The sequence below is a fragment of the Triticum urartu genome, chromosome 2 (genome assembly GCF_003073215.2).
Source record: "Triticum urartu cultivar G1812 chromosome 2, Tu2.1, whole genome shotgun sequence".
NCBI lineage: Eukaryota > Viridiplantae > Streptophyta > Magnoliopsida > Poales > Poaceae > Triticum > Triticum urartu.
In genome coordinates, this window is record NC_053023.1 from 735,124,565 (window position 1) to 735,150,036 (window position 25,472).

General features: G+C 48.3%; 3 protein-coding genes across 3 annotated transcripts in view; 1 reads left to right on the forward strand and 2 right to left on the reverse strand.

Annotated features, from left to right (window-relative positions):
• The window catches only part of LOC125538368 (disease resistance protein Pik-2-like), a 28,333-nt gene extending 12,861 nt beyond the window's left edge, over positions 1–15,472 (forward strand). Inside the window, exons 3-6 of the mRNA XM_048701626.1 lie at positions 5,947–5,975; positions 6,467–6,474; positions 11,862–11,873; positions 13,462–15,472. Of these exons, the coding sequence (XP_048557583.1) occupies positions 5,947–5,975; positions 6,467–6,474; positions 11,862–11,873; positions 13,462–15,472 (2,060 nt within the window). The remainder of the gene's footprint in view (positions 1–5,946; positions 5,976–6,466; positions 6,475–11,861; positions 11,874–13,461) is intronic.
• A 640-nt stretch (positions 15,473–16,112) lies between these two features.
• On the reverse strand, positions 16,113–18,298 carry LOC125540299 (probable polyol transporter 4). The gene is made up of 2 exons (XM_048703905.1): positions 17,917–18,298; positions 16,113–17,701 (listed from the first exon to the last, which is right to left on the reverse strand). The coding sequence occupies exons 1-2, from the start codon at positions 18,140–18,142 to the stop codon at positions 16,320–16,322; spliced, it is 1,608 nt and encodes a 535-aa protein (XP_048559862.1). The 5' UTR covers positions 18,143–18,298; the 3' UTR covers positions 16,113–16,319.
• A 440-nt stretch (positions 18,299–18,738) lies between these two features.
• Positions 18,739–23,425, reverse strand: LOC125540301 (probable N-acetylglucosaminyl-phosphatidylinositol de-N-acetylase). The gene is made up of 10 exons (XM_048703906.1): positions 23,175–23,425; positions 22,155–22,498; positions 21,774–21,844; positions 21,081–21,145; positions 20,953–20,997; positions 20,793–20,873; positions 20,206–20,273; positions 19,998–20,046; positions 19,375–19,532; positions 18,739–19,145 (listed from the first exon to the last, which is right to left on the reverse strand). Exons 2-10 carry the CDS (start codon positions 22,337–22,339, stop codon positions 19,082–19,084), a joined length of 786 nt encoding a protein of 261 aa, XP_048559863.1. The 5' UTR covers positions 22,340–22,498; positions 23,175–23,425; the 3' UTR covers positions 18,739–19,081.
• Positions 23,426–25,472: the final 2,047 nt, after the last annotated feature.

A 25,472-nucleotide genomic window follows, 5' to 3' on the forward strand; every position in this document is an offset into this window, starting at 1 on the left:
GTACTACCATCGCAGGGCTTCGCCTAAGCACCACTACAATATTATCGAGGATTATGGTGGAAGGGGGCACCACACACGGCTAAGAATATGATCACGTGGATCAACTTGTGTGTCTATGGGGTGCCCCCTGCCCCCGTATATAAAGGAGCAAGGGGGAGGCCGGCCGGCCCTTGTGGGCGCGCCAAGGAGGAGTAGGATTCCTACTCCTAGTTGGAGTAGGTTTCCACCTTTCCTAGTCCAACTAGGAGAAGGGGGGAAAGGGGGGAAGAGGGGAAGGAAGGGAGAGAGGGGCCGTGCCCCAAACCCCTTGTCCAATTCGGTCTGGGCTTGGGAGGGGCGCGCGCCACCTCCTGGTCCTTCCCACTAAGGCCCATTAAGGCCCATTGCTTCTTCCTCGTATTCCCGTAACTCCCCGGTACCTCTGAAAATACCCGAATCACTCAGAACCTTTCCGATGTCCGAATATAGTCGTCCAATATATCGATCTTTACGTCTCGACCATTTCGAGACTTCTCGTCATGTCCCCGATCTCATCCGGAACTCTGAACTCCTTCGGTACGTCAAAACATATAAACTCATAATGAAACTGTCATCGAAACCTTAAGCATGCGGACCCTACGGGTTCGAGAACAATGTAGACATGACCGAGACACGTCCCCGGTCAATAACCAATAGCGGAACCTAGATGCTCATATTGGCTCCCACATATTCTACGAAGATCTTTATCGGTCAGACCGCATAACAACATACGTTGCCTTTGTCATCGGTATGTTACTTGCCCGAGATTCGATCGTCGGTATCTCAATACCTAGTTCAATCTCATTACCGGCAAGTCTCTTTACTCGTTTCGTAATACATCATCTCACAACTAACTCATTAGTTGCAATGCTTGCAAGGCTTATGTGATGTGCATTACCGAGAGGGCCCGAGATACCTCTCCGACAATCGGAGTGACAAATCCTAATCTCGAAATACGCCAACCCAACATGTACCCTTTGGAGACACCTGTAGAGCTCCTTTATAATCACCCATTACGTTGTGACGTTTGGTAGCACACAAAGTGTTCCTCCGGTAAACGGGAGTTGCATAATCTCTAGTCATAGGAACATGTATAAGTCATGAAGAAAGCAATAGCAACATACTAAACGATCGGGTGCTAAGCTAATGGAATGGGTCATGTCAATCACATCATTCTCCTAATGATGTGATCCCATTAATCAAATGACAACACATGTCTATGGTTAGGAAACATAACCATCTTCGATTAATGAGCTAGTCAAGTAGAGGCATACTAGTGACGTTTGGTTTGTCTATGTATTCACACAAGTATTATGTTTCCGGATAATACAATTCTAGCATGAATAATAAACATTTATCATGATATAAGGAAATAAATAATAACTTTATTAATATTATTGCCTCTAGGGCATATTTCCTTCATGATATTGTGGTCAAGTCACGGAAGGGTTCCGGCCTGCTGACTGACCTTGCTGAAACCTTTGCCAACCTCAGGAGGTACGATATCAAGCTTAATCCATCAAAGTGCACATTCTAAGTTCCTGGCGGAAAGTTACTCGGTTTTCTCGTTTCCGAACGGGGAATCGACGCCAATCCAGAAAAAGTTGGTACTATAATCCGGATGAAATGTCCAGTGCGAGTGCACGATGTCCAGAAGCTTACTGGTTGCTTGGCCGCTTTAAGTCGATTCATCTCTCGTCTTGGTGAAAAGGCATAGCCTCTTTACCGATTGATGAAGAAGTCAGACAAGTTCGAGTGGACTCCTGAAGCTGATGTAGCGTTTGCAGAGCTCAAAGCTCTGCTCTCCACCTAGCCGGTGCTTGCTGCTCCAATCAGCAAAGAGCCTTTGCTGCTTTACATCGCAGCCACGGGACAAGTCGTCAGTACGGTACTTACGGTCGAGCGGGAAGAAGAAGGAAAAGCCTTCAAAGTTCAGCGCCCAGTATATTATGTTTCTGAAGTTTTGACCCCGTCGAAGCAAAGATATCCTCATTATCAGAAGCTTGTATATGGGATTTATATGACCACAAAGAAGGTTGCTCACTACTTCTCTGATCATTCCATTATAGTCGTCAGCGACGCTCCATTGTCAGAGATCCTGCACAACAGAGATGCAACTGGTCGAGTGGCAAAATAGGCGATTGAACTCCTTCCTCTAGATATCAAGTTTGAGGCAAAGAAAGCTATCAAGTCTCAAGCAATAGCAGATTTCGTCGCCGAGTGGATTGAACAACAACTGCCGACTCAGGTTCACTCGGAGTATTGGACCATGTTCTTCGACGGTTCCAAAATGCTGAATGGTTCCGGTGCCGGGGTTGTATTGGTGGTTAATCAAGTGATGAAGGAGTGGGACGTCAGAAGTCCGGCCATGACTGGTTATTGCAATGCAGTGAGAAAGCTGGAGAAGAAATTCGAGGGGTTAGAACTTCATCACATACCCCGACTGAAAAATCAAGCAGCTGATGATTTGGTGAAAATAGGTTCAAAAAGAGAAGCCATTCCTAGCAATGTGTCTTTGGAACACATCCACACACCATCAGTTCAGGAGGATCCCTTCACTGAAGAGGCCCCGCAGCCAAAAAGTGCCACGGATCCGATTGAAGTTGAAGTTCCAGTTGTGGTCGACCTGATCATGGAAGTTTTGGTCATCACTCCCGACTGGACGGTACCGTAGATCGCGTACATCCTAAGGAAAGAACTCCCAGAGGACGAAGAAGAGGCTCGATAGATCGTCCGTCGATCCAAGGCCTTTACAGTCATAAAAGGACAGTTGTATAGAGAAAGCGCGACTGGAGTCAGTCAGAAGTGTATAACACCAGAAGAAGGTCAGATAATCCTTGATGATATCCACTCGGGGACCTGTGGTCATCATGCGTCCTCTCAGACCATTGTGGCTAAAGCATACCGAGCGGGATTTTACTGGCCAAGGGCGAATGAAATGGCGAAAGAGATAGTCGACAAATGTGAAGGATGTCAGTTTTACTCCAATATGTCGCACAAACCCGCGTCAGCCTTGAAAACCATTCCACTCGTCTGGCCCTTCGCTGGTTGGGGACTGGACATGGTTGGACCACTGAGAACGGGCAGGAGCGGCTTCACTCATGTGCTAGTAGCAGTCGACAAGTTCACCAAATGGATTGAAGCTAAGCCTATCAAGAATCTTGATGCTTGCACTGCTATCAGTTTCATCAGAGAGTTGATATTCAGATATGGAGTTCCGCACAGCATCATCACTGACAATGGGTCAAACTTCGATTCTGACAAATTCATAGCCTTTTGCGCCTCTCAAGGCACACGAGTCGACTACGCTTCAGTCGCTCACCCCCAGTCGAATGGACAAGCGGAAAGAGAAAACGGCTTAATTCTCAAAGGACTGAAACCCCGACTGATGCGCGATCTCAAGCACGTAGCAGGTGCATGGGTCGACGAGCTTCCATCAGTTCTTTGGGGATTGAGGACAACCCCGAACCGATCGACTGGAAGAACCCCATTCTTTCTGGTCTACGAAGCCGAAGCAGTTTTGCCGAGTGACCTGCTTCACAACGCACCCCGAGTCGAGCTCTACTCTGAAGATGAAGCAGAACATTCCCGGCAGGACGCAGTCGACCTCCTGGAAGAAGAAAGAGAAATGGCCATGATCCGATCAACCATCTATCAGCAGGACTTGCGTCGATCCACACAAACTCGCTCCTACTTGGGAAGGTCCCTTCATAGTCACCAGAGTCCTCCACAATGGAGCATACCACCTTATAATGTCGATCGCCAGATTGATGAGCCACGAGCCTGGAATGCGGAGCTACTCCGCCCCTTTTATACTTGAATTCTCACTCGGATGAGATGTAATAATAAAAACTTCTGTAGTTTATCTATCAAAGACAAGAGCGTTATAATTTTCCCATGATTGTTATTGTTTTTGTTGCGTGAGAAATCCCCCACTGGGTGGCTTAGCTGCGAATCCTTTTCGCCTAAGTTTGTAAAAATAATTTCCTACCGAAGTGGCGAGCCAGCCTCACTCGGGAGGCTTAGCTGCGAACCCGTTTCGCCTAAGTGTTTGAAAATCCTACCGAGTGGTGAGCCAGCCTCCCACTCGGGGGCTTAGCTGCAGTCCAGTACTCGCCTAAGTATTTGAAAATCCTACCAAGTGGTGAGCGAGCCTCCCACTCGGGGGCTTAGCTTGCAGTCCAGTACTCGCTAAGTATTTGAAAATCCTACCGAGTGGGGAGCCAGCCTTCCACTCAGGGGCTTAGCTGCAGTCCAGTACTCACCTAAGTATTTGAAAATCCCACCGAGTGGTGAGCCAGCCTCCCACTCGGGGGCTTAGCTACAGTCCAGTACTCTCCTAAGTATTTGAAAATCATACCGAGTGGAGAGCGACCCTCCCACTCGGGGGCTTAGCTGCAGTCCAGTACTCGCCTAAGTATTTGAAAATCCCACCGAGTGGTGAGCCAGCCTCCCACTCGGGGGCTTAGCTACAGTCCAGTACTCTCCTAAGTATTTGAAAATCATACCGAGTGGAGAGCGACCCTCCCACTCGGGGGCTTAGCTGCAGTCCAGTACTCGCCTAAGTATTTGAAAAAAAATCCTACCGAGTGGTGAGCCAGCCCCCCACTCGGGGGCTTAGCTGTGAACCCGTTTCACCTAAGTGTTTGAAAATCCTACCGAGTGGAGAGCGACCCTCCCACTCGGGGGCTTAGCTGCAGTCCAATACTCGCCTAAGTTTGAAAAACCCTACCGAGTGGAGAGCGACCCTCCCACTCGGGGGCTTAGCTGCAGTCCAGTACTCGCCTAAGTTTGAAAAATCCTACCGAGTGGAGAGCGACCCTCCCACTCGGGGGCTTAGCTGCAGTCCAGTACTCGCCTAAGTTTGAAAAATCCTACCGAGTGGAGAGCGACCCTCCCACTCGGGGGCTTAGCTGCAGTCCAGTACTCGCCTAAGTTTGAAAAATCCTACCGAGTGGAGAGCGACCCTCCCACTCGGATTCTTAGCTGCAGTCCAGTACTCGCCTAAGTACGAAACACATCCCAATCCGCAAGGACGACGAGGTGCAGGTCGACTGCCACCTTCTCCTTCGGAGCTTCGCCACAAATACAACGTGCGCTCCATCCCAATCCGCAAGGACGACGAGGCGCAGGTTGACTGCCACCTTCTCCTTGGGAGCTTCGCCACAAATACAACGTGCGCTCCATCCCAATCCGCAAGGACGACGAGGTGCAGGTCGACTGCCACCTTCTCCTTCGGAGCTTCGCCACAAATACAAAAGTTGTCTCGAGTGAAGAACGAGTTCCACTCGACGGAGAATTCATGAAGATATTCAATGATAAACCAAGTTCAGACAAATCCTAAAGGTTCCAGACCGCAGATCGAAGTGCTCGGGCATTCAGCCCGAAAGAGTTTAATGGTTACAAAAACCACTCGGCATCCCGAGGCAAATTTAAGGTGGGGCATAAAAGTTTGTTCACTCCGCAGGAGGAGGACTGGCAGGCTCGACGAACTCGTCCAGGTCGACGCCGTCGGCGATCCGAGTGGCTGCAGCAATAAAAGTCTCCATAAAAGATCGGAAGTCATGCCTTTGGGTGTTGGTGACCTTGATTGCTGCCAGCTTGTCTTCACGAGCCTCCTTGCAATGGACTCGCACCAGGGACAACGCCACATCAGCACCACACCGGGCGGAGGATTTCTTCCATTCTTGCACTCGGCCAGGGATCTCGTTCAGTCAAGTCGTCAAAGATTCCAGATCATTCTGAAGCATCGCCCCCAGCCAAAGCGTCGAGTCGATTCGAGAGACAACCTCCTTCAGGCGTGCGAGGTAGCTTGTGGCGCTGGCAATACGGGACTCCAGTCGGAGCACTTTCATCGCAGTTTCGTCGCAGACCAGGGAAGTGATAGGGTCCAGACCCGTCTCGACCCTTCCAGTTTCTTCATCAAAGTCTTGTCAAAGTTCTGCAGCCAAAAGTCAGTTCAATCAACCGAGCAAAATCCGATGGCAAGCATCAACACAGTCGGATTAAAAGAAATACCTCCCAGCACGAGATAAAGCTTCTTGGCAAGGGTCCTCAGATAAGCTTCTGTGTCGTTCCTCTTGCGGATCGCAGACTCCAACTTTTCGTTCAGGGCGACCTTATCCTTCTTCAGGCTGGTCACTTCGCGGTTAGCTTCATTAAGACAAGATGTCAGTCTAGTCACCTCTCCTTCAAATGTTCCGACTGAAGCAAGCTTCTCGTCCGCGAGAACGGTTTTGTCTTGGGCTGCTTTTTGCGCGGCGGCGAGGTCCGAGTCCTTCTTGTCCAGAGCCAACTTCATTTTCTCTGCAAAAGAAATAATCGAATCAAAAAAAGAGACCAAAGAGATATATTGAAGTTCAGTCGGCAATCAGTTACCTTCCATACCAGCGGCCTCGTCTTGAGCTTTTTTCAGATTTTGCCAAGCCAATTCCAGGTCAAGGTTTAGCTGGATCTGTTGTTTCTCCAAGTCAGCAAAGCGAGCTCCAAGATCATAAGATTTCTACAATCAGGGAGGGGAAGTTATTTTACAGCGAAAAACGACAAAGACAATAAATACTAAGACTACGGTCGACTGCCCGCAGTCCACCATAGTGTCAGGGACTACACCCAGTGGGTGCACTTTGTGTGCCCCCGCCGGTTCGGTTTACACTCGACACGGCCAGACCAGATCGAGCGAAAGAATCAAAATACAAAGACTACAGTCGACTGCCAGCAGTCCACCGTAGTCTCGGGGACTACACCCAGTGGGTGCACTCAGCGTGCCCCCACTAGTCCAAAAATTCAATCGACGCACCCAGTGGGTGTACAAATGCAAAGATTTTCGGAAAGAGAGTCTTCAGGTAGCATATCCTAACAGAACAAACGGTGACCAACTAACCTGAACATTGCTTTGGAGAGCCGAGCTGGCGTCATAGGCGGCCTGACTGGCGTCCCGCACCGCCTTCATCTTCTCCATCATAACACCCGCCTGGCATATGGCTTCCTTGGCAACATTCACTTCGTCCTCTGGGACATGATGGATCGCAAAAACTAAAGGTGGGTCGGCAGGAGCTTGAGCAGTCGACGAAGAAGGCAGGGCACTCGACAATGGTACGGCGAAGGTAACAAAACCCCGATTGGCATCACCAGCGTCCTGAACGACTGGTTCCGCCATCGGCGTCGACTGTGGCACCTTGCTTGCAGGAGCTTTCCTATTTTTCCTCGTCAAAGGCCTCTCAGGCTCTTCATCATCATCATCGGGGAGGTCAATAATGTTAGGAGCTGTTCAAAGATCAATCGCCAAAATCACATCACCCAATGGTATGCATTGCAGTTGAGTCGACCAAATAAAGACAGAATGACAGAAATCATACCCAGATTGGAAGTGACTGCATCCTCCATTACCTCATCCTCATCCCTGTAAGCTGAGGTCCCGGAAGTAGCAGCGCTGCCAGTTCCAAAGTTCGTCTGGTTAAATCAAGAAAAAATAAACAGCATGGAGCGTCGAGTGAATACAAAGGGAGACACTCACGCAGAAGCGACGGGGATGTCAATCTTAATCTTCGGCAACGCCTTCTGAGGCTTCTGCTCTGCAACTTTTGGATGCTTTGACGCTTTTTCAGTTGGGGTTGGTGAAGATGTCCGAGGATGCTTTGAAGACTGACCAGTCTGAGCAATCGCCTTTTCACGGGCGCTCGGTCGTTCTTGGTCAAGCTTGGATCGCCTCTCCCTGCGAGGAGGCGACTCGACTTCTTCTTCGTCACTTGAGTCGTCGCTTTCTTCGTCCCCTTCTCCGTCAGAATGCCATTCGCCACTGTCGCCGCCGCTCGCCTCTCCTTCTGGGTCTTGCTCTTGCTCTCCGTTGGGCACTGAGTACATTTTGATAAGGGCCTGAAAGAAAGCAGGAAGAACAAAGTCAGTCGACACAGTATAGGCCGTTGCGCGAGTGAATTCAGATTATAATCAAAAGCTCAGAATCGGACCTTTTCTGGTTCATGGGATTGGTCGAATGGAGGAACTCTCCTGGCTCCCCTGGGGTTGTCCTTGTTTCCGGTGATGCCCGACAGCCACCCCTCCAGAGTGTCGTCATCAACCTCCTCCGGGTGAATCCGAGTGGTGTCGTCAAGACCCGAATACATCCACATCGGATGGTATCGAGCTTGAAGAGGCTGGATGCGCCGCCGAAGGAAAACCTCCAAGAGATCCATACCAGTGACCCCGTCACGGATAAGCTAGGCCACTCGTTCGACCAACACCCTAACTTGCGCCTTATCCTTCGAGATCACCTTCAAAGAGGAGGGTTTCCTCACTCGGTCCATGGTAAAAGGAGGGAGGCCAGTCGACTGCCCTGGCGTCGGCTGGTCTTTGCAGTAAAACCAGGTCGACTGCCATCCGCGGACCGAGTCGGGAAGAATCATGGCCGGAAAGGAACTTTTCCCTCTCATCTGAACACCAAGACCCCCACACATCTGAATCACTTGTGTTCTCTCATCACTCAGATTGGCCTTTTTCACCGTCTGAGAACGGCAGGTGAAAATGTGCTTGAAAAGACCCCAGTGAGGCCGACAACCCAAGAAATTCTCGCACAAAGACACGAAAGCAGCGAGATACACGATTGTGTTGGGAGTGAAGTGGTGGAGTTGTGCCCCAAAGAAATTCAGAAATCGCCGAAAGAAAGGGTGAGGAGGCAAGGAAAACCCACGGTCGACGTGGGTGGCAAGGAGAACGCGCTCACCCTCCCGAGGTTGCGGCTCGGATTCCTTCCCCGGAAGCCGCGTTGATCCATGGGGGATCAGTCCTCCGTCGGCTAGGTCGTCGAGGTCTTCTTGGCGGATCGTCGAGCGGATCCAGTCGCCCTGGATCCATCCCTTCGGCAGGCCGGCTCGCGAGGAAGATCCACCCCGACTGGTCGCCTTCTTCGCCCGCTCCAGAGCCGTCGTCTTCTCCTTCCCCATCGTCGCCGGCGAGACACGTACGGAGCGGCGGCGCTGGGGCGAGAACGAGCGCGACGAAGAAGCCTGAAGAGGAGGAGAGGAAATGAGAACGCACTGTTCAAGAAACCCCGGTCCGACGCCTTATATGAGGTTACTTCCGAGTGGCTGACTGGTAGGCCCGGACGATCCTGTCAAATCCCGCAACGGTCGAGCGCGCGATACATGGCGAAAAAGGTGGCGCGGAGATCGAGGCGGCTCCGCCCTATCCCATCTGATTACTGCGGCCTCCCCCGTCCCGCGCGCTTCCCAAAATTCGAATCCCATGAAATCCGCGAGCAGCAGAACAACTTGTCAGACGGAAGATCTCCTCCACACCATCACTCGGAGCTTTTCAAGTAAAGAAACTCACTCGACAAAAAACTAAGAATGGATCAAGGCAACTGAAAAGGAAGTTGCTGTCGTCACTCAGGTTCATTGATCCGAAACAAGATATGCTCATGGCATGAAAAATGGGTCGGAGAAGTTCTCAACTCCTTCCCCAATCAAACCTCGATCCATTGGGGGGCTAATGATGAAGCTATGTACCTAGGGTAGGGTCATGGACCTGTCCTAAGTGCCCTACCCAAGGACATCTCTAGAATAAATCACCTTTCAATCGACTTGGAGGTGTTCCACTCGACAGACTCGAAGACACTCGACCAAGAAGCAATCACTCGACCAAGATCCAACCACTCGACGGCCAGGAGACCTAAAGTCACTCCGCATGCTAACGGTCGGTCATTAAGTAGCTTTTATGGTCATCATAGCACTTTATTAGGGGCGTTACCAGTAACGCCCGACCTTAATGTACTTAAAACCCTGCATAACTGAGGGCCGGAGGGGTCTGGCGAACTCTATATAAGCCACCCCCCTCCTCAGTGTAAAGGGTTCACACCCCTGTGATTCATACACACATAATCCACTCGACCGCCTCCGGGCTCCGAGACGTAGGGCTATTACTTCCTCCGAGAAGGGCCTGAACTCGTAAACCTCGTGTGCTTACAACTACTCCATAGCTAAGATCTTGCCTCTCCATACCTACCCCCTACATTACTGTCAGACTTAGAACCACGGCACTACCCTCTGCTCAATCAGATGGCCAGAAATACTTGTCCCGGATCCAGTTGCCAAATCTGCCCCGTTGGAAAGCCCTCTAAGTGATATGTGGCTCTTTTCGCTCGGTCGGCGACGCTACACACATACTCCCTCCTTTCCGGTTTATAGAGCTCATCCAAAAAAAAAGTTTTCCGTTTCATTAGTTTCAATTCTACTACTTACCATCACCCCTTCGTACATGTTACCTATGGGCTCTCTTGTAGGGTTTCCTTTGCCTCTTGCCAGCGCCGTCGCCAGTCCGCCTCTTCTCCTACGGCCCTAGGACCATGTAGGCACAACATCGCCGGTCTGCCTCTTCTCCTATATAGTCCTAGGACCATGGAGGTGTGGTGGATGCCACCCCTTGTCGTCGAGAGGGCTCCTTTTTTAAGTGTCTCTTCTAGTTTTGTTAGGGTTTGTGCGAAGCTCAGGAAACGATGTGGATGCCGCTTCTTGAAGATGGAATAAGGTTCTCCTCGCCAACTCCCGTTCCGACGATGCTTCTAGCGTCGTTGAAGGCGTGTGGAGGTGCATCTCTGGTGGATCTAGTGGGATTCGGCCGGCCTTTGTCTTTGGTGAACCCGATCTTCATTTGTCTGCATATGCGTGTCTACAGGTTAGATTCTTCTCATCTACTCTTTTCTTCATCGGCGACATTTGTTGTTCTCGTGCGCTGGTCCTATGGGGCCTTAGCACGACGACTTCTCGATTGTCTACTACAATAAGGTTTGCCCGGCTCCGATGAGGGATGAACGATGACGGCGGCGGCCCTTCAGCTCGCTCTAGTGCTTGTAGTCATTGCTAGCTTGTCTACAGACCTAGATGTAAACTTTTACTTCTGGTATCGTTGTACTATCTTGACAGATGGTGAATGGCGGGAAGTGAAAACGACTAGAAGAAAATTAAAGTTCCTTACCTTGTGCCAATTCCGTCAAACACCTCGGGGGCGACGGCACCAGCGTCGTCGGCGGGCGTCCTCGCAGAAGCTCTTGTGATGGCGATCAGAGGAGGTGGTGGCGTGGTGCTCGTAGTACCTTTTTTGGCTGCCTTCTCGCGTTTCACCCCAGACACCTTGCGCATCTTCATCGGCGGGGTTGGGGTGGCTTGGACCGGATTCGTAGCAGCGGCGAGCGCGCGTGCCTTCCCCGCGGCGGTTGTGGGAGCGCCGCTCTGGACGACGAAGTTGCCCTAGCGCTTGCGGGGATGGGCGGTCGAGGCTTGAACGGCGGCGGGCGCAACATGGTCGGCGATGAGATCTTCTTTAGGGTTGGTGCGTCCATGACTTCCATGGTGATGGGTGATGGCTGGAAGGCGTCCATGGCGGCGCTACAGAGCTGAGGAAGGTGGTCCGGAGCAGGCGGAGGAAGATCAATGACGGCGGAGGGAAGGGAGAATAGGAACTGCTGTGCGGAAATGTCCCTCCCGCCAAATCTCGCTAGCGATAGGGGTCACCCTAGGGTGGGCTTCCTGCCCCATGTTTCTAAAGGTTGAGGGGGAGAATTTGCTGCGCCCCGAAAAAAATTTGAAAGGCCGCGGGCCGAGACCGTATCTATTTGGGCCACTTTTTTCGTGTAAAACTGTAAACTAACGGTTATTTTGCAGTTCGGCGTGATATAAGATGTCTGCTAGAGATGCTCGGCCCACCTAGCAAAAACCCGCATAGATACCTGATACCTGATACATGATACATGATCGGCCTAGTACCCCTCAACAAAAAGAAAAACATGATCGACCTAGTTTTTGTTTGGAAGGATTTTACCCTGATTTGTATTCGACAAGTTGTGGTAGCAAGAGAATATTGATAAGGTTTTCGTAGCGGAGAGTATCATATAGTAATATCATACATATGATACTACATCCATATTACAAAGTATCATATGTTGATATCATAGATGACTTCATTTATTACCATGCAATACACATAATAGCACATTATTTAATATGATATAGTATCATGATATGATACTTAACCATTTCTTTCTTCATTTAATTTCATGACACCTCATTAAAATTGCCTAGTTGGAATGCATGATACTCCCTCCATTCCCTTATACAATGCCACTATCAAAAATACATTTTGCATCAATACAAGGCCACCAACAATAACCGAGGCAAAAAATAATAATGTTGTCTCGTACTTGCAACTTTTTAATACTTATATGCATGTAGTCATACTGACACTCAGCTACTTCCTTCTCATTCATTTGTTGCATGCTTGTGGCGTATTAATGATACCGGTTAACGAAAAGAAAAGTTGACTTGAAAAGCAGTCATTAAATTTTATCTTGGTATCTGTAATATGAGTTTGTGGCCTTGTATAGGAGAATGGAGGGAGTATTACTTATGATACTCCCATTACGGGCAGCCTAAGACTTTAGCAGTGAAGACATCATTCTCAATCACACCTGAATCTATTATCAGCAAAGATAATGGAGTTATGATGGTTGCGATATTTGCAGTAAATGGAAGTGGTAATTACCTATGGCGACTATTAGGCGGTGGCCGGCCGGCCCAAACACTCGTCTGTTTTTATGTTATTTCATGGTAAATACATCATGTTTTTTCTTCTTTCTAAACCACAGAAGAGTAGCAGACAATTTATGTGTTCCCGAGTTCTCGTTGGGTCAATATATCCGCTATGTAGAACAAAAATGAATTGTGTTTGGTGGCATGACCAAAATACATGCATGGAATTAGTAGTTACATAAGAATCTCCTAATTAACTTTAGAATACGAAAATTGTCCAAAAAATATTCAGGTTGTAGTATAATATTTGTTTGACGTAGATATGAGTTGTAGATGATGTTTGAATTAGGAAGCCACATTTTAAGCTTTCAGTTTCTAGATAGTTTTCCTTGCTATGTTTTAAAACAAGGTTTAGCTTTCTGCCTTTCCTTGGCAATCACATGAAAAAAAATTACTTTTTCAATAGAAAAGAATCATTACACTTCAGATGATCCTCTGATCATTAAAATTTTCTCTTTGGCCAATCCAGAAAAATATCCATCATGTGTTCTTCATCTCAAATCCTTTAAAATATATAGAAGAGACAGCAAGGTGCTGGCATTGAATGAAGAGTTATTGTAGTATGGTGTAGTTTGGTATTATGTAAATATAGTCGAATTAATATGTAGTAGACTATAAATGGTTGCACTAGTTGTACAAACTCAAAAAGGGAGCAACTTCTACATATTGGTTACAATAATATAAATCCATACAAAACTTCTACACATATTAGTTTATGACTCAAAAACAAAGAATCAACTGATATCACGTCTTTGTAGATGGCCTTAAGCTACCATGTTTATGTCACTAAGGAATACCTATTCATAATGAAGGTAGTTATCGCTTTTCATGCATTCTAATTAATAAGGAATTCCTTTTGCAAAACTAGGTACCTCATTGTGGTGGACGATGTATGGACAGTAGCAACATGGGATGCAATCAAATACAGGTTGCCAGACAACAACCAAGGCAGCCGGATCATTGTGACCACTCGGATAGATACTGTGGCTGCAGCATGCAGTGGTGCTAGCAGTGTTAATGAAAATTGCGTTTATCGGATTAAGCCCCTCAGTTTGGAAGACTCCAAGAAGTTGTTCCTCAGCAGAGCATTTGGTCCCAAGGTTGCCTCTTGCCCCAAGGGTCTGGTAGTTGAAATGCACAAAATTTTGAAAAAATGTGGTGGACTTCCAATGGCAATTATTAGCATCGCAGGCCTCTTGGCAAGCTACGAATTATCGGAGAGCAAAGATATGTGGGAAAGAGTTCACAAGTCGATTGGTTCTCACATGGAGAGCCACCCTACCCTTGAGGGGATGAGGCAAATAGTTACTCTCAGCTATAACCACCTCCCTCATTACCTTAAGGGTTGCATGATGTACCTCAGCATTTTCCCAGAGGATTATGTCTTCGCCAAAGATCGTCTCCTGAAGAGATGGATAGCAGAAGGACTAGTTACTGAGGTCCGGGGTTTGACCTTAATGGAGGTTGCACAAGCCCACTACAATGAGTTGGTGAGTAGAAGCATGATTGATCGGTCCAGTGATGTAGTCACCTTCTATGATGGGAGGTTGGAGATGTGTCGGGTGCACGACATGATGCTTGAGGTCATGGTGAACAAATCCCTGGAGTGTAACTTTGTTAGCCTAGTAGGTGGTCCGTACAAAGGGATGGCGTATTATAGGATTCGCCGCCTATCCATCCATGGTGGTGAAGAGACAGAGGGCTCTCCATCTAATAGAACTGCGGCATGTCTTAGTAAGACAAATGGCATCGAGGGGGTGAAGATGGATCATGTCCGATCGTTGAGCCTATTTGGCCCGGACGATCACAGAATGGTGCTTGATCGTTTAGGCGAGTTCACCCTGCTCAGGGTGCTCGACCTGGAAGATTGCATGGGCCTAGAAAACAAGCATTTGAAACATGTCTGCCGGATGTACCTGCTAAGATTTTTGAGCATGAAAGGTACAAGTATCGAGAAGATGCCACCAGAAGTCGGTGACCTAGAGAATTTGGAGACCCTTGATCTACGTCACACGCTCCTGGAAGATCTACCGGAAACTGTGTCAAAGCTAGAGAAACTTGAACACCTGCAAATCAGCAGCAGGCGTTACTTTTACGGTGATAGTTGGACTGCACGCAAGGGCCTGCGTAGGATGAAGGCACTACGGACGGTGAATGAAGTGGTTTTTAAATGTGATGTTGATGCTGCCAAAGAGCTCGGTGAACTACAACAGCTGAGAGATTTACGTATGGCCGTTGTCAGCGAGCCCCCTAATGAGGAAGCTAAGAAAAAGCTTGCTGAGTCCCTGAGCAAGTTATATTCCCTCCGGTGGCTCAACATTAGTGACCGTGGTCCGGACAAGGATGTATTGAACTTTCTGCATAATGTCAAGCCGCACCCGCCGTACCTCCAGTATCTAAGGATCGGCTCCCACATTGACAAATTGCCCGAGTGGGTCGAGTTTCTGCATGATCTTGTCGAGCTTTCCGTTGCTTGGACATACTTTGGTGGTGACCAACTGTTCAGCCCAATATGTAATCTGCCCAAGCTGAAGTACTTAGACTTGGACGCGTACTGCTACCAAGATAAAGAGCTGGTTGCACAAGCTACCCAGAGCTTTCCGGCGCTCAAGGACCTGTACCTGAAATTTGAGAATGGAGCTGTGGAAGTTCTCCGATTTGAGGAAAGATCAATGACAAAACTTGAGTCACTCAGAGTGAGATTCGCAACCACAGATTCTAAGAGCGTAACTGGCATCGAGCATTTGACAAGCGTTAAAGAGGTTCAGCTCATTGGTAAGAAAAACAACTCTTCATTGGACGATACAGTGGGGCAGCTAAAGACACTGAATGAGAAGCGCCCAGATCAGCAGCTCAAGGTTGCAGTGAAATACGAGTGATCACTCTCTTTGCCACTCTGCTTGCTTGCTGGAGGTTTGGTTCATTATTTGTTTCACAAGTGTTTGCTTATGCAGGTTTTCTTCGAATCTGCTCGCTTTCCTATAATTTGTCGTTGCCAACTTGTTATTCCTACTGTCTTGGTGTTGTTTGCGTCTTGTCCGGTGAGGCTAGCCGGGGTCCCTCTGCAGTTTAAGACTTGTGTTTGTGAAAAGAATTGTTACTGCTTTGTAATAAAGCCGGAGTTTGCGGCAGAGATCGTTTGTAATTTTCTTGGACTTCGCCTTACATTTCCAATGTATGTTCCCTAAATTCAGTTCCCTGTCTCGATTTCACCTTCATTTGTTTGATTCACAAGCAGAGCTACTTGTTTTATTTGTTAGGGGTGTGTGTGGGTGGGTGGGTGGGTGGGGGGGGGGGGGGGGGGGTCTATAAAACTTGAAACACATTGCACACAGGGTGCCGCGGCAAAAAAAATCTGGACCAAAGTTTGAAGGATGAGCATAGGAGTAGGAGCACATCGGCAGCAATGTTCATCTCAGGAATCTACATTCTGAGCTGGGAGTTATTTCAGACTCAAGAGTGATCAAGGTATTAATTGTACTTGTGGAAATTGGCAAATATGCAAATATGCAATAGCAGTTCCCCAATTTTCAGTGCCTCCCATTTCTGTCATAGCTGTTACTCTGTGTTGCAAGCTGAAACTAAGAATTTCAAGCTGCAAGGCTGTTAACTGTGTATAATTTTTCTCCTAAATGACCAATAAATAAATCGAATGCACATTTTGAAACTAAACATTCAGACGGGAGTGACAGTTCCAAACTGATCCATCAGAGTACAAGGACCTTCTCATCCCTTCCGCACCAGGTGCTCGGCGTCACCGAGCTCCACCTCCCCGGGGCTCACTGTCACTCCCTCGCCACCTTCCCCGCCGCCGAAGAGCAGCTCGATCTCTTCCAGCGTCTTGCCTTTCGTCTCCGGGACGAACCTGTGCACGAACACGACGGACAGCGCCGAGATGGCCGCGAACGCCGAGAACGCGCCGGCGACGGTCATGGCGCGGGAGACGGACAGGAACGACATGGCCACGGTGCCGCTCGTAACCCGGTTCACCGCCGCGCCGAGCGCCGCCGCCTGCGACCGCAGCCGCAGAGGGAAGATCTCCGAGCTCGTCACCCAGCACACCGGCCCGATCCCCACCGAGAAGAAGGCCACGTCGCCGCACACCGCCACGACGGCGACGGCCACGCCGAGGGCCTTGGGCACCGCCCCGTGCGCGAGCAGCCAGAGCGTCGATGCCAGAATGACCAGGCAGACGGTCATGCCGACCGTGCTCACGTACAGCAGCGGCTTCCGGCCGACGCGGTCGATGAGCACGATGGCCAGCGCGATGAACGCCGTCTTGAAGAACCCGACGGCCACCGTGGCGAGGAGGAGCTGGCTCTCGGTGGTCACCCCGGCGTCTCTGAAGATGGTGGGGCTGTAGTACACCAGCGCGTCGATGCCGGTGATCTGCTGGAAGCACTGGATGCCCAGCCCGGTGACCAGCATCCGGCGGATCGTGGGCGAGGGCCTCGACAGCTCCCGCCACACCGTCTCGCCGGAGTTTGCCGCGCTGGCCGCGGCCGCCTCGATCTCGGCGAGCCTCTCGTCGGCCTCCTCCTCGCCGTCGGTGACCCTGAGAAGCACCGCACGCGCCTCGGCTGCCTTGTTCTGCACGACGAGCCACCTGGGTGACTCTGGGATGACGAGGAGCGCGAAGACGATGGACACGGACGGGACGATGCCGACGGCGAGCATGACGCGCCAGCCGAGGTGGTCGGGCAGGCCGGAGAAGACGTAGTTGGAGACGTAGCCGAGGAGGATGCCGAGGTTGATGAAGATCTCCGGGAAGGAGGTGAAGGAGCCCCGGGACGCGGCGGGGGAGATCTCGGCGATGTAGACGGGCGCGATCATGACGCCGAAGCCGATGCCGATGCCGGCCAGCAGTCTGCCGGCCATGAGCACGCGGAAGGACGGCGCGAGCGTCATGACCAGGGCCCCCGCCTGGAATACAGCGGCGGCGAGGCCGATGGTGCGCTTGCGGCCGAGGGCGTCGGCTGTCCGGCCCCCGGCGAGGCTGCCGAGGAGGGAGACGAAGCTGAGGCAGCCGACGAGCACCTCCTGCTGCACCTCGGTGATGTGGAGGTCCCTCTGGATGAACAAAATGCACCCACTCATTACTCCCACATCTGACAGAGATCAAGAAGAAGCAACAGTTCTAATCAAGTCAACGAAGCAATTAACTCGCAACAAGTCAACGCGATTCATTCGCCAAGAAGTGATCAGGATCGCCAAGAAACTCATGTGGAACGACAATGGAATCTGCGTCGCCGGTGCGACCGAGGAGACGGCTAGCTAGCTGCCGGAGATGTGGATCGGTTGCGGCGGAGGCGAGGTGGCGTACCGTAGCCGAGGAGCACGGAGTTGAGGGAGGCGAAGACGGAGCAGGCGAAGACGTATCTCGTGCTGCTCCGGCGCCGCCCGGCACGGACGCCTTCCTCCTCGTGCTCCGGCGGGGGGCCGAGCGCGACGTCGTCCATGCGCAGGTACTTGTTCTGCCGGCCGAAGAATCCCGGCAGGCTGGGCATGCCGCCGCTGGGCGCCGCCGACTCTGCGCCCCGCAGCCCCATGCTCTGCTTTCTCCCTCCCACAACGGCAAGCCGGAGAAACCTCCAACGGCAGCGTGGATGGGGTGCTGGATCTGACGAAGGAAGAAGAAACGGAGAAGGAGCACGAGGGCAGCCTTGTCACTTTTGTCGTATACTTTTCCCGGCACGCACGCGATTTGGTCGCCGTTCAACACGAAGGCGTCGCCTCGTCGGGACACGGGATGGGAGCAGCATTTTTCAAAGGGGACATTTTCACTTAAGCCCTTTGACTACCCTACATGATTTCCATCGCTCTGCAGCTTTTATTCCAACATACACATTGCCAGGATTGAAGTACCCAAATTTAAAATTTTCCTTGGGCCGCAGATATCTACTGCTTTGATTTAGTTTGTCTCAAAAAAAAATTGTGGCTGATTTAGTACTACTTGAATTTAATGTAGGTTAAACGAGATAACAATTAGATTTTGGGATATTTTAGATTTTGCCACTAAGCATTTCACGGCTCCGGGCTCGACAAACTAGAGAAGGGTAACCAGTGAAAGGTTGTGAAAAAATTCCTTTGAACATTCAGTTATTTGGGGAAGTAAATAAAACTACAGAATTAGTTGTGTGGTGTATGCTTGGTAGATACTTCTCACACAATTCTTATTTTACATCTATATTACAGGTCAAAACATTTCATATCTGTTCCTCGGGTCGATGGTTTCAAATATGTTTACAATCTTTTTGATACTTCTCAAAACACGCAATCAACTACCACAAACACTGGAATTGGGCTTTTAGCAAGAACTATCACTTGAAGTTAAAAGTATCAGTATAATTACACTAACACAATGGACTGTCTACAATAAACTCTCACTATGCAGTAAAGGATATGATCCGTAAACTGCTGTCCTCGATCATAGGAAGCTTTTGTAATACAATCTATATCGACAAGATGGTACTTCTCAATAACAAATGCTAAATTTTCTGGAGCATGTTTACGTATGTGTAACTCGAGAGCCTAACAAACAATCTTCTGAACCTGCAAAAAAAAAAAGCATTAGTTTTCTTGAATTAATATAAGGCATGCCCTACAGAAACTAACAGCATTGAAATTTTTTAATTGGTCATTAGAGCTTTTGTTGAAAATAAACTTTTGGCAAACTTCAGACTATGAATTTGACCTCTACCATTCTGTTGAAGTGCAAGTTTTTACAACAGAAAATGAGATGATGCGTCAAATTACAAAAAAAGAAGCTGATTCTACTTACCAAACCCACTGACTTCTGTGTGCAGCCATTGCCTCAAAGGTTCTGGATGGGCTACAGTTAACTAGACAATACATCAGTTGCTTCGACCTTGAGGAGATCAAAGATGACAACCAAATGTCAACTGCACCACTGTATTTGCGAAACATATTCAGGCTTACCTACATTTCCAAATAAACCAACACCAATCATGTTAGCTCCTGCTAATTTTATTGAAGAATGAGAGGTTGTGAACCGTTCATACAAACGACAGAAAAAAAAACACATCAAACTGACTGGCATTGTTCAAAACCCGTTCATAAGAACAAAACTATTATTTATTCCTTATGTCATATGTTATTCAATTGGAAATTGTCCAGCATGAAACCAATAACATAGTGAAACTAACTCAGATAAGGACACTCAACCAATATATCAGTTTTCAAAGAACATATTGAATAGTATTATTGGTTTCTACCTTTCTGATCCTACAAAATTGACAGGATAAATGCTTTTAATCACACCATATGGAAAACCAACAAAGTATTTTGAATTCTCTTTCAGACCTTAAAAATAAAAAGGCGACTATAAGGATCTAATAACAAAACATGGAGAATGTAATCCAAGGCTCCTGTAAAGAAGCTTACAAGTTCCCATGCTTCAATATTTCCTCGCTGATTCTCATGAAGAAGCTTGCTGTTCATACAAAATAAAAACAGTTTAGGTTCTTGAACAGCAGATCCAAAATGTACCCCATAAATATGATAAACACTATATATGTAATCTAAACAATCATAAGTAAAGACAAATGTGAGAAACTAATGCACTGTAGCAACAAATGAGAAGTTAACTAACCATATGCCATGATGAACATCACGATGATTCGGATGCCCTGATACTCCGTATGAATCAAACGTCACAATCTAAAACAACATGACATATTGCAGCGGTAAGTAAGTAAAATTGAAGAAAAGAAAAAAAATTCAAATTGAGAGGTCCAAAGAAATGCAGATAAGGGCATTTTAACCGCAAAATCATATGATGTACACTACTTAGTAACTGTATGCAGTGGAATTGCGTTGAGATTTAGAACTGGGGATAGCTAATATAGTGTCAGATAATTGGTTTTTACCTGGAACAAGTATAACTAGTGAAAGGTTGTGAAAAAAATTCCTTTAAACATTCAGTTATTCGGGGAAGTTAAGTACAGAAGTAGTGATGTGGTGGTAGTCTGGTAGATACTTCTCAAACATTTCATATTTTACATCTAGTTCAGATAAACATATTCCATATCTGTTCCTCAGGTGGATGGTTTCGAATATGTTTAGAACTGGCAAAATCAATGTAAAACGTAACACTACAACTGCGTACTACAGCTGGTAAAAGAAGTACATTAGGGTAGGAGTTCATGTGACATGTGAGGACTGAGATGAAGTCATTACTGTGTCTATATCCCACAGCTGGATTTGCTCCATGGCAAGTTCAGCTAATAGTCCATGATCCCATTTCTCATGAAACCCATCCTACAATTGAGTATGCTCAACTGTCAATGTTGTTTGGAATAGTATCTGGAGTATGAAAAATGAGTGCAAACTAAATAACCTGCAACTTTTGATGGTCCAATACTGAAACTTGCTCAGCTGGAATCTGCAATTATGGGAGCCATGTCAGGAGCTGAGAAAAAGCTTGCTCCCCAGAGGGCACTATGGAGAAGTGGAAGACCCGAGTACCTTAAGAGTTGCACATGCATCATACAGTTCTTCTTTACGAGTATCTCCAAGACCATCAGCATTACCTGTAAAAGTGGAAGTAACCACTCGGAAAGATTAGCTAGGCACAGCTCTAATATGCAAACAAGTAGTTCTGTATTGATACTATAAGCCAAAGAAACAGATTTCTAAATGTGCAGCTATTTATCTATCATTTTAGTAAGCCAGGCAGAACTACTTAGTCAATGTTTCATACAAAAGATAGAATATTCTAGTCATCTATTAGTCAATGGCCTCTCAAGTAGTATAGGAAACAAAATTGCATTCCCAAAGCCCTCCTTCATATGTTGGCGATATGTTTATAATTTGCCAATAATAATCAGTAATGATCACCAGGCATATAGACCATTGTCCATGCATTACAGATGATGTTATTTACAAATTGGGCTGTGGAACATGTTATGCAGGTGATGCTGAAATATTCCTTTTCTATGTGTCGCCGCGTGCATAGAATGAACCATGGTTTCCTATATATGCTCTTGGATGGTGTGTCCGAACATCCAGCAACAATCCAGTTTTCATATAAAATAATCCTGTGTGCATATGATGTATTTTGGCCAAACAAATGGATGGACAGGTGACTGCTCCTGGACACATATATATATAAAGATACACAAAAAATAGACATACTTAACAACAGGGTAGCAATCTTACCCAGGGACATGCACAAAACATGAATGCTGTGACCTTTTGACTTGAGGAAAAGAATAGTTGGAGTGAAAAACCTGCATTAGATACTCATCGACATCAAGAATAAATCAACCAAAGCACCAAACTAGAACTAAGGGAAAACACATAACATCCACACTGAAGCTTAGGCAGCACATGAGTTGGCAGACGCCAGTTTATTTAGTCAGAGTTAAACCATTGGTTATTATCATTTTCACAAGCTACTGGATTCCAGTTAATTAATACCCACTGTCATATGTGATCTACGCAGCTGCCACGAGATTTTGAAGCGGCATGAATTTCATCGAGCACCTGGTAGTGGTACACAGAGCATACACGAAGGAGAGCAGTGGAGGTGTAACATACATGGACTCGTCATCGGGGTGGGCGAGCACCAGGAGCACGTTCCTGCTCCTCCTGTCTCCAAGAGGGGGCAGGAAGCGAGGGCTTGGCGGCAGGGAGTAGGGCGTCGGGGAGGAGAGGATCCGCCCGAGAGAAACCGCCCACAGGAGGACGGCTCCAGCCACCGAGAGCATCCAGATCCATGCCATGGATCCCCACTGAGTCCGGCTGCCGGATTTACCTTGCTGCAGGAGCTCCAACGACCTCTTGGTGCAGAAAATGTACAAGGAGTGGCCAGCGCTTTAACAACGCTAACTGATAAAATGCTCCATGTTTTGTCTACTGCAGCCAAAATGCCCCATCTTTCTCTGCAATTGATCAAATGCACCATCTTAGTTTTGCAGATTGATAAAATGCCACAGATTACAGTTGATCATATTTCTTTGCTAGATGACAGAAATGACAGGGACGAAGAGACCAAAATAACCCTAACCTAAATAACAAGAGAATTTCAGCACGTCATCTTGTCGGTAGCCAAAAACTTTTAACTATCCAGAAAGAACTGAAAAGGATATAAAAAGAAGTATTCCACCATAAAAAGCGATGGGATACTCATACTATTGATCTAGACCGCACAAAAATATTAACCTATTTTCATCAAATAACTGAATCCACAGCTCACAGATTGTTATATGGGTGCAACAGCACAATCTGTTATTTAAATATATGTGTTCTTCCTGTATTCTCTTTCTTCTTCAAGGAATGGAAACAGGATTAGAGCCTGCTGGCTGAGCCTGTTTACAGTCCGGTTATTGAATTGGCACTCAAGAGAGAAGTACTGTATGTAGAGAATGTTGTACCAAACTGGAAAATCCTCGCCCATCTCCTGTGATTGTGATGGTAAACCCATCATCATCCCAGATCCATTCCCCGTGCTACAGCTCATACTACCAAATGGATCGCGGCACACATCACACCCTGAAACCGTCCAAACAGGGGAACTAATCGGAGGCATGGGGCATAGCATTCGATAGAGAGTCTCACCTGAGAGGATCCTCCCTCCCTAGACTGGGGCCGCCGCCGCTGCTGGCCTTCTCCTTGGCGGACGGGGGCGAGCTGGGGTCGAGGGGAAGGCAAGGCGGGACGGGGACGCGCGGAAGAGAGGTTGGCACGGGGCAGAGGACGGCCGGCGGGCAGAGCTCCGGCGGCGGCGTGCGCGCGTGGCGAGCAGAACAGAGGAGACCGTGGGTGCGCTCTTTTGGGGGGATTTCAGTCGGGGCAATTTCGTAGTTTTCGTCACTAATTGAGGTTTTTTTGTTTAGGGGTATCGGTAGGCCAGCGCTGAGGTCATCTGCGGATCGCCTCTGGCTGGCGTGTGGGCCAGCGGACGTGGTTATTTTTTTGTTAAGAGCCGGTGGGCATGTTTCTCTGTTGCGTGGGACCGGCTGGTGGTGTGATGGTCTCCGTTCACGTGATATTTTGGCTGCTTTCCTTCCTGGGCATTCTGCGCGCCGGGCCGGGCCTGTCAAAGCCCGACTTGCAAAGTCTAGGCCTGAGCCTGGCCCGGCCAAAAAAACCATATATAAGCCTGAGCCCGGCCTGAAGGGACAAAATGAACCAATTTCGGGCTGGGCCAGGCCGGGCCTCCATGTAAACTGCCTGATTTCCTAGGCCTGAGCCTGGCCCGACATACGCAACGTGCTGCATTTTCAGGCCTGAAGACAAAGCCTGACTCGGCCCGGCCAGGGTTTTTTGGGCTGGGTCGTCGAGCCGGGCTGCCCATGCCCAGGTTTACACACAGGTACAAATAACAAGTGAACAACATACCACCTCTGCCTCCGCACGCCGACATTCGCCCTCAATATGCAAGTAGCCCCTCTCTCTCTCCCCCCGATGCGGGGTTTAGGCGCAGGGGCGAAACTCCCTGTAGGGCAAGGCAGCGTGCCCGCGCCTACCTTGATTTTGTGCAAAAACAGTTTTGTACATGTACGCATAAGTTGGCTGGTTGTACGTGCGTGGAGTCACGATCGCTCGAATAACGGGGGAAACGAGAGGGCCTAGTTGTTGGTGCAGCTTTGGGCCACATTTATTTGGGCCCATGAGTTCTTGCTGGGCCGAACAACCAAATTACCGAAGCGAACAAGTCAATGTCCTCTACAAGATCGCGTCCAAGGTAATATCCAACCGACTCAAGCAAATACTTCCTGATATTATCTCACCAGAGCAGTCAGCTTTTGTTCCAGGCAGATTGATCACAGATAACATCATAACAGCTTATGAGTGCTTGCATTTTATGAAAAGGAACAAAGCCAAAAACACCAGTCCTGTGCCCTCAAGTTAGACATGATGAAGGCCTATGACAGAGTTGACCCTATCTCCAGGCAATAATGTTGAAGCTGGGATTCACTCCCAGGTGGGTGGACATTGTTATGAGCATGGTATCTTCGGTGAAATTTTCTGTCTTGTTCAATGGTAAAAGGCTTGAGGAGTTTAGTTCGTCACGTGGTATTCGACAAGGGGACCCGATATCTTCATACTTGTTCTTGTTAGCAGCAGAGGGCCTTTCGTGCCTGTTAAAATCACAAAGAGAGTCATCCAGCCTAGGTGGGATCCGAGTGGCACCTACGGCGCCACTAGTTAACCACTTATTATTCGCTGATGACAGCCTGCTGTTCTTCAAGGCTAACGGTGTGGGGGCTACCGAGGTGAACCAAGTCCTGGATATTTACTGCACGGCCACAGGTCAGCGGATAAATTTTGACAAGTCATCTATTTTCTTCAGTAAAGGTGTCCCCGAGGTGGTTCGCAATGACATTAAGAATATCTTGAACGTCCCTAACGAAACTTTGAATGAGAAATACTTAGGTATGCCCACAAATGTGGGAGCCTCAAAAAATGGCGCATTCAAATATTTAAAGGACAGATTGTGGAATAAGATTCAAGGCTGGGTTGAGAGGACGATGTCCTCTGCGGGCAAGGAGGTGTTGGTCAAAGCGGTGGCTCAAGCAATACCTGTCTTCTCCATGTCATGTTTCAAATTTCCAAGGGGCCTATGCGAGCATCTCAACACATTGATCAGGAAGTTTTGGTGGGGAAGCAAGAACGGCCAGCGCAGATCACACTGGGTCTCCTGGCAGGCTATGACTCAACCAAAAAGCATGGGAGGCCTTAGCTTCAAGGATTTCGAGCTGTTTAATCTTGCTATGCTGGCTCGTCAGGTTTGGCGTATGTTACAGGATCCCGACTCCCTCAGTGCGCGTATATTGCAGAGTGTTTATTTCCCAAATTCCAGCATCCTTGAAGCTTCACTTGGGAGTCACCCGAGTCAGGTCTGGAGAGCCC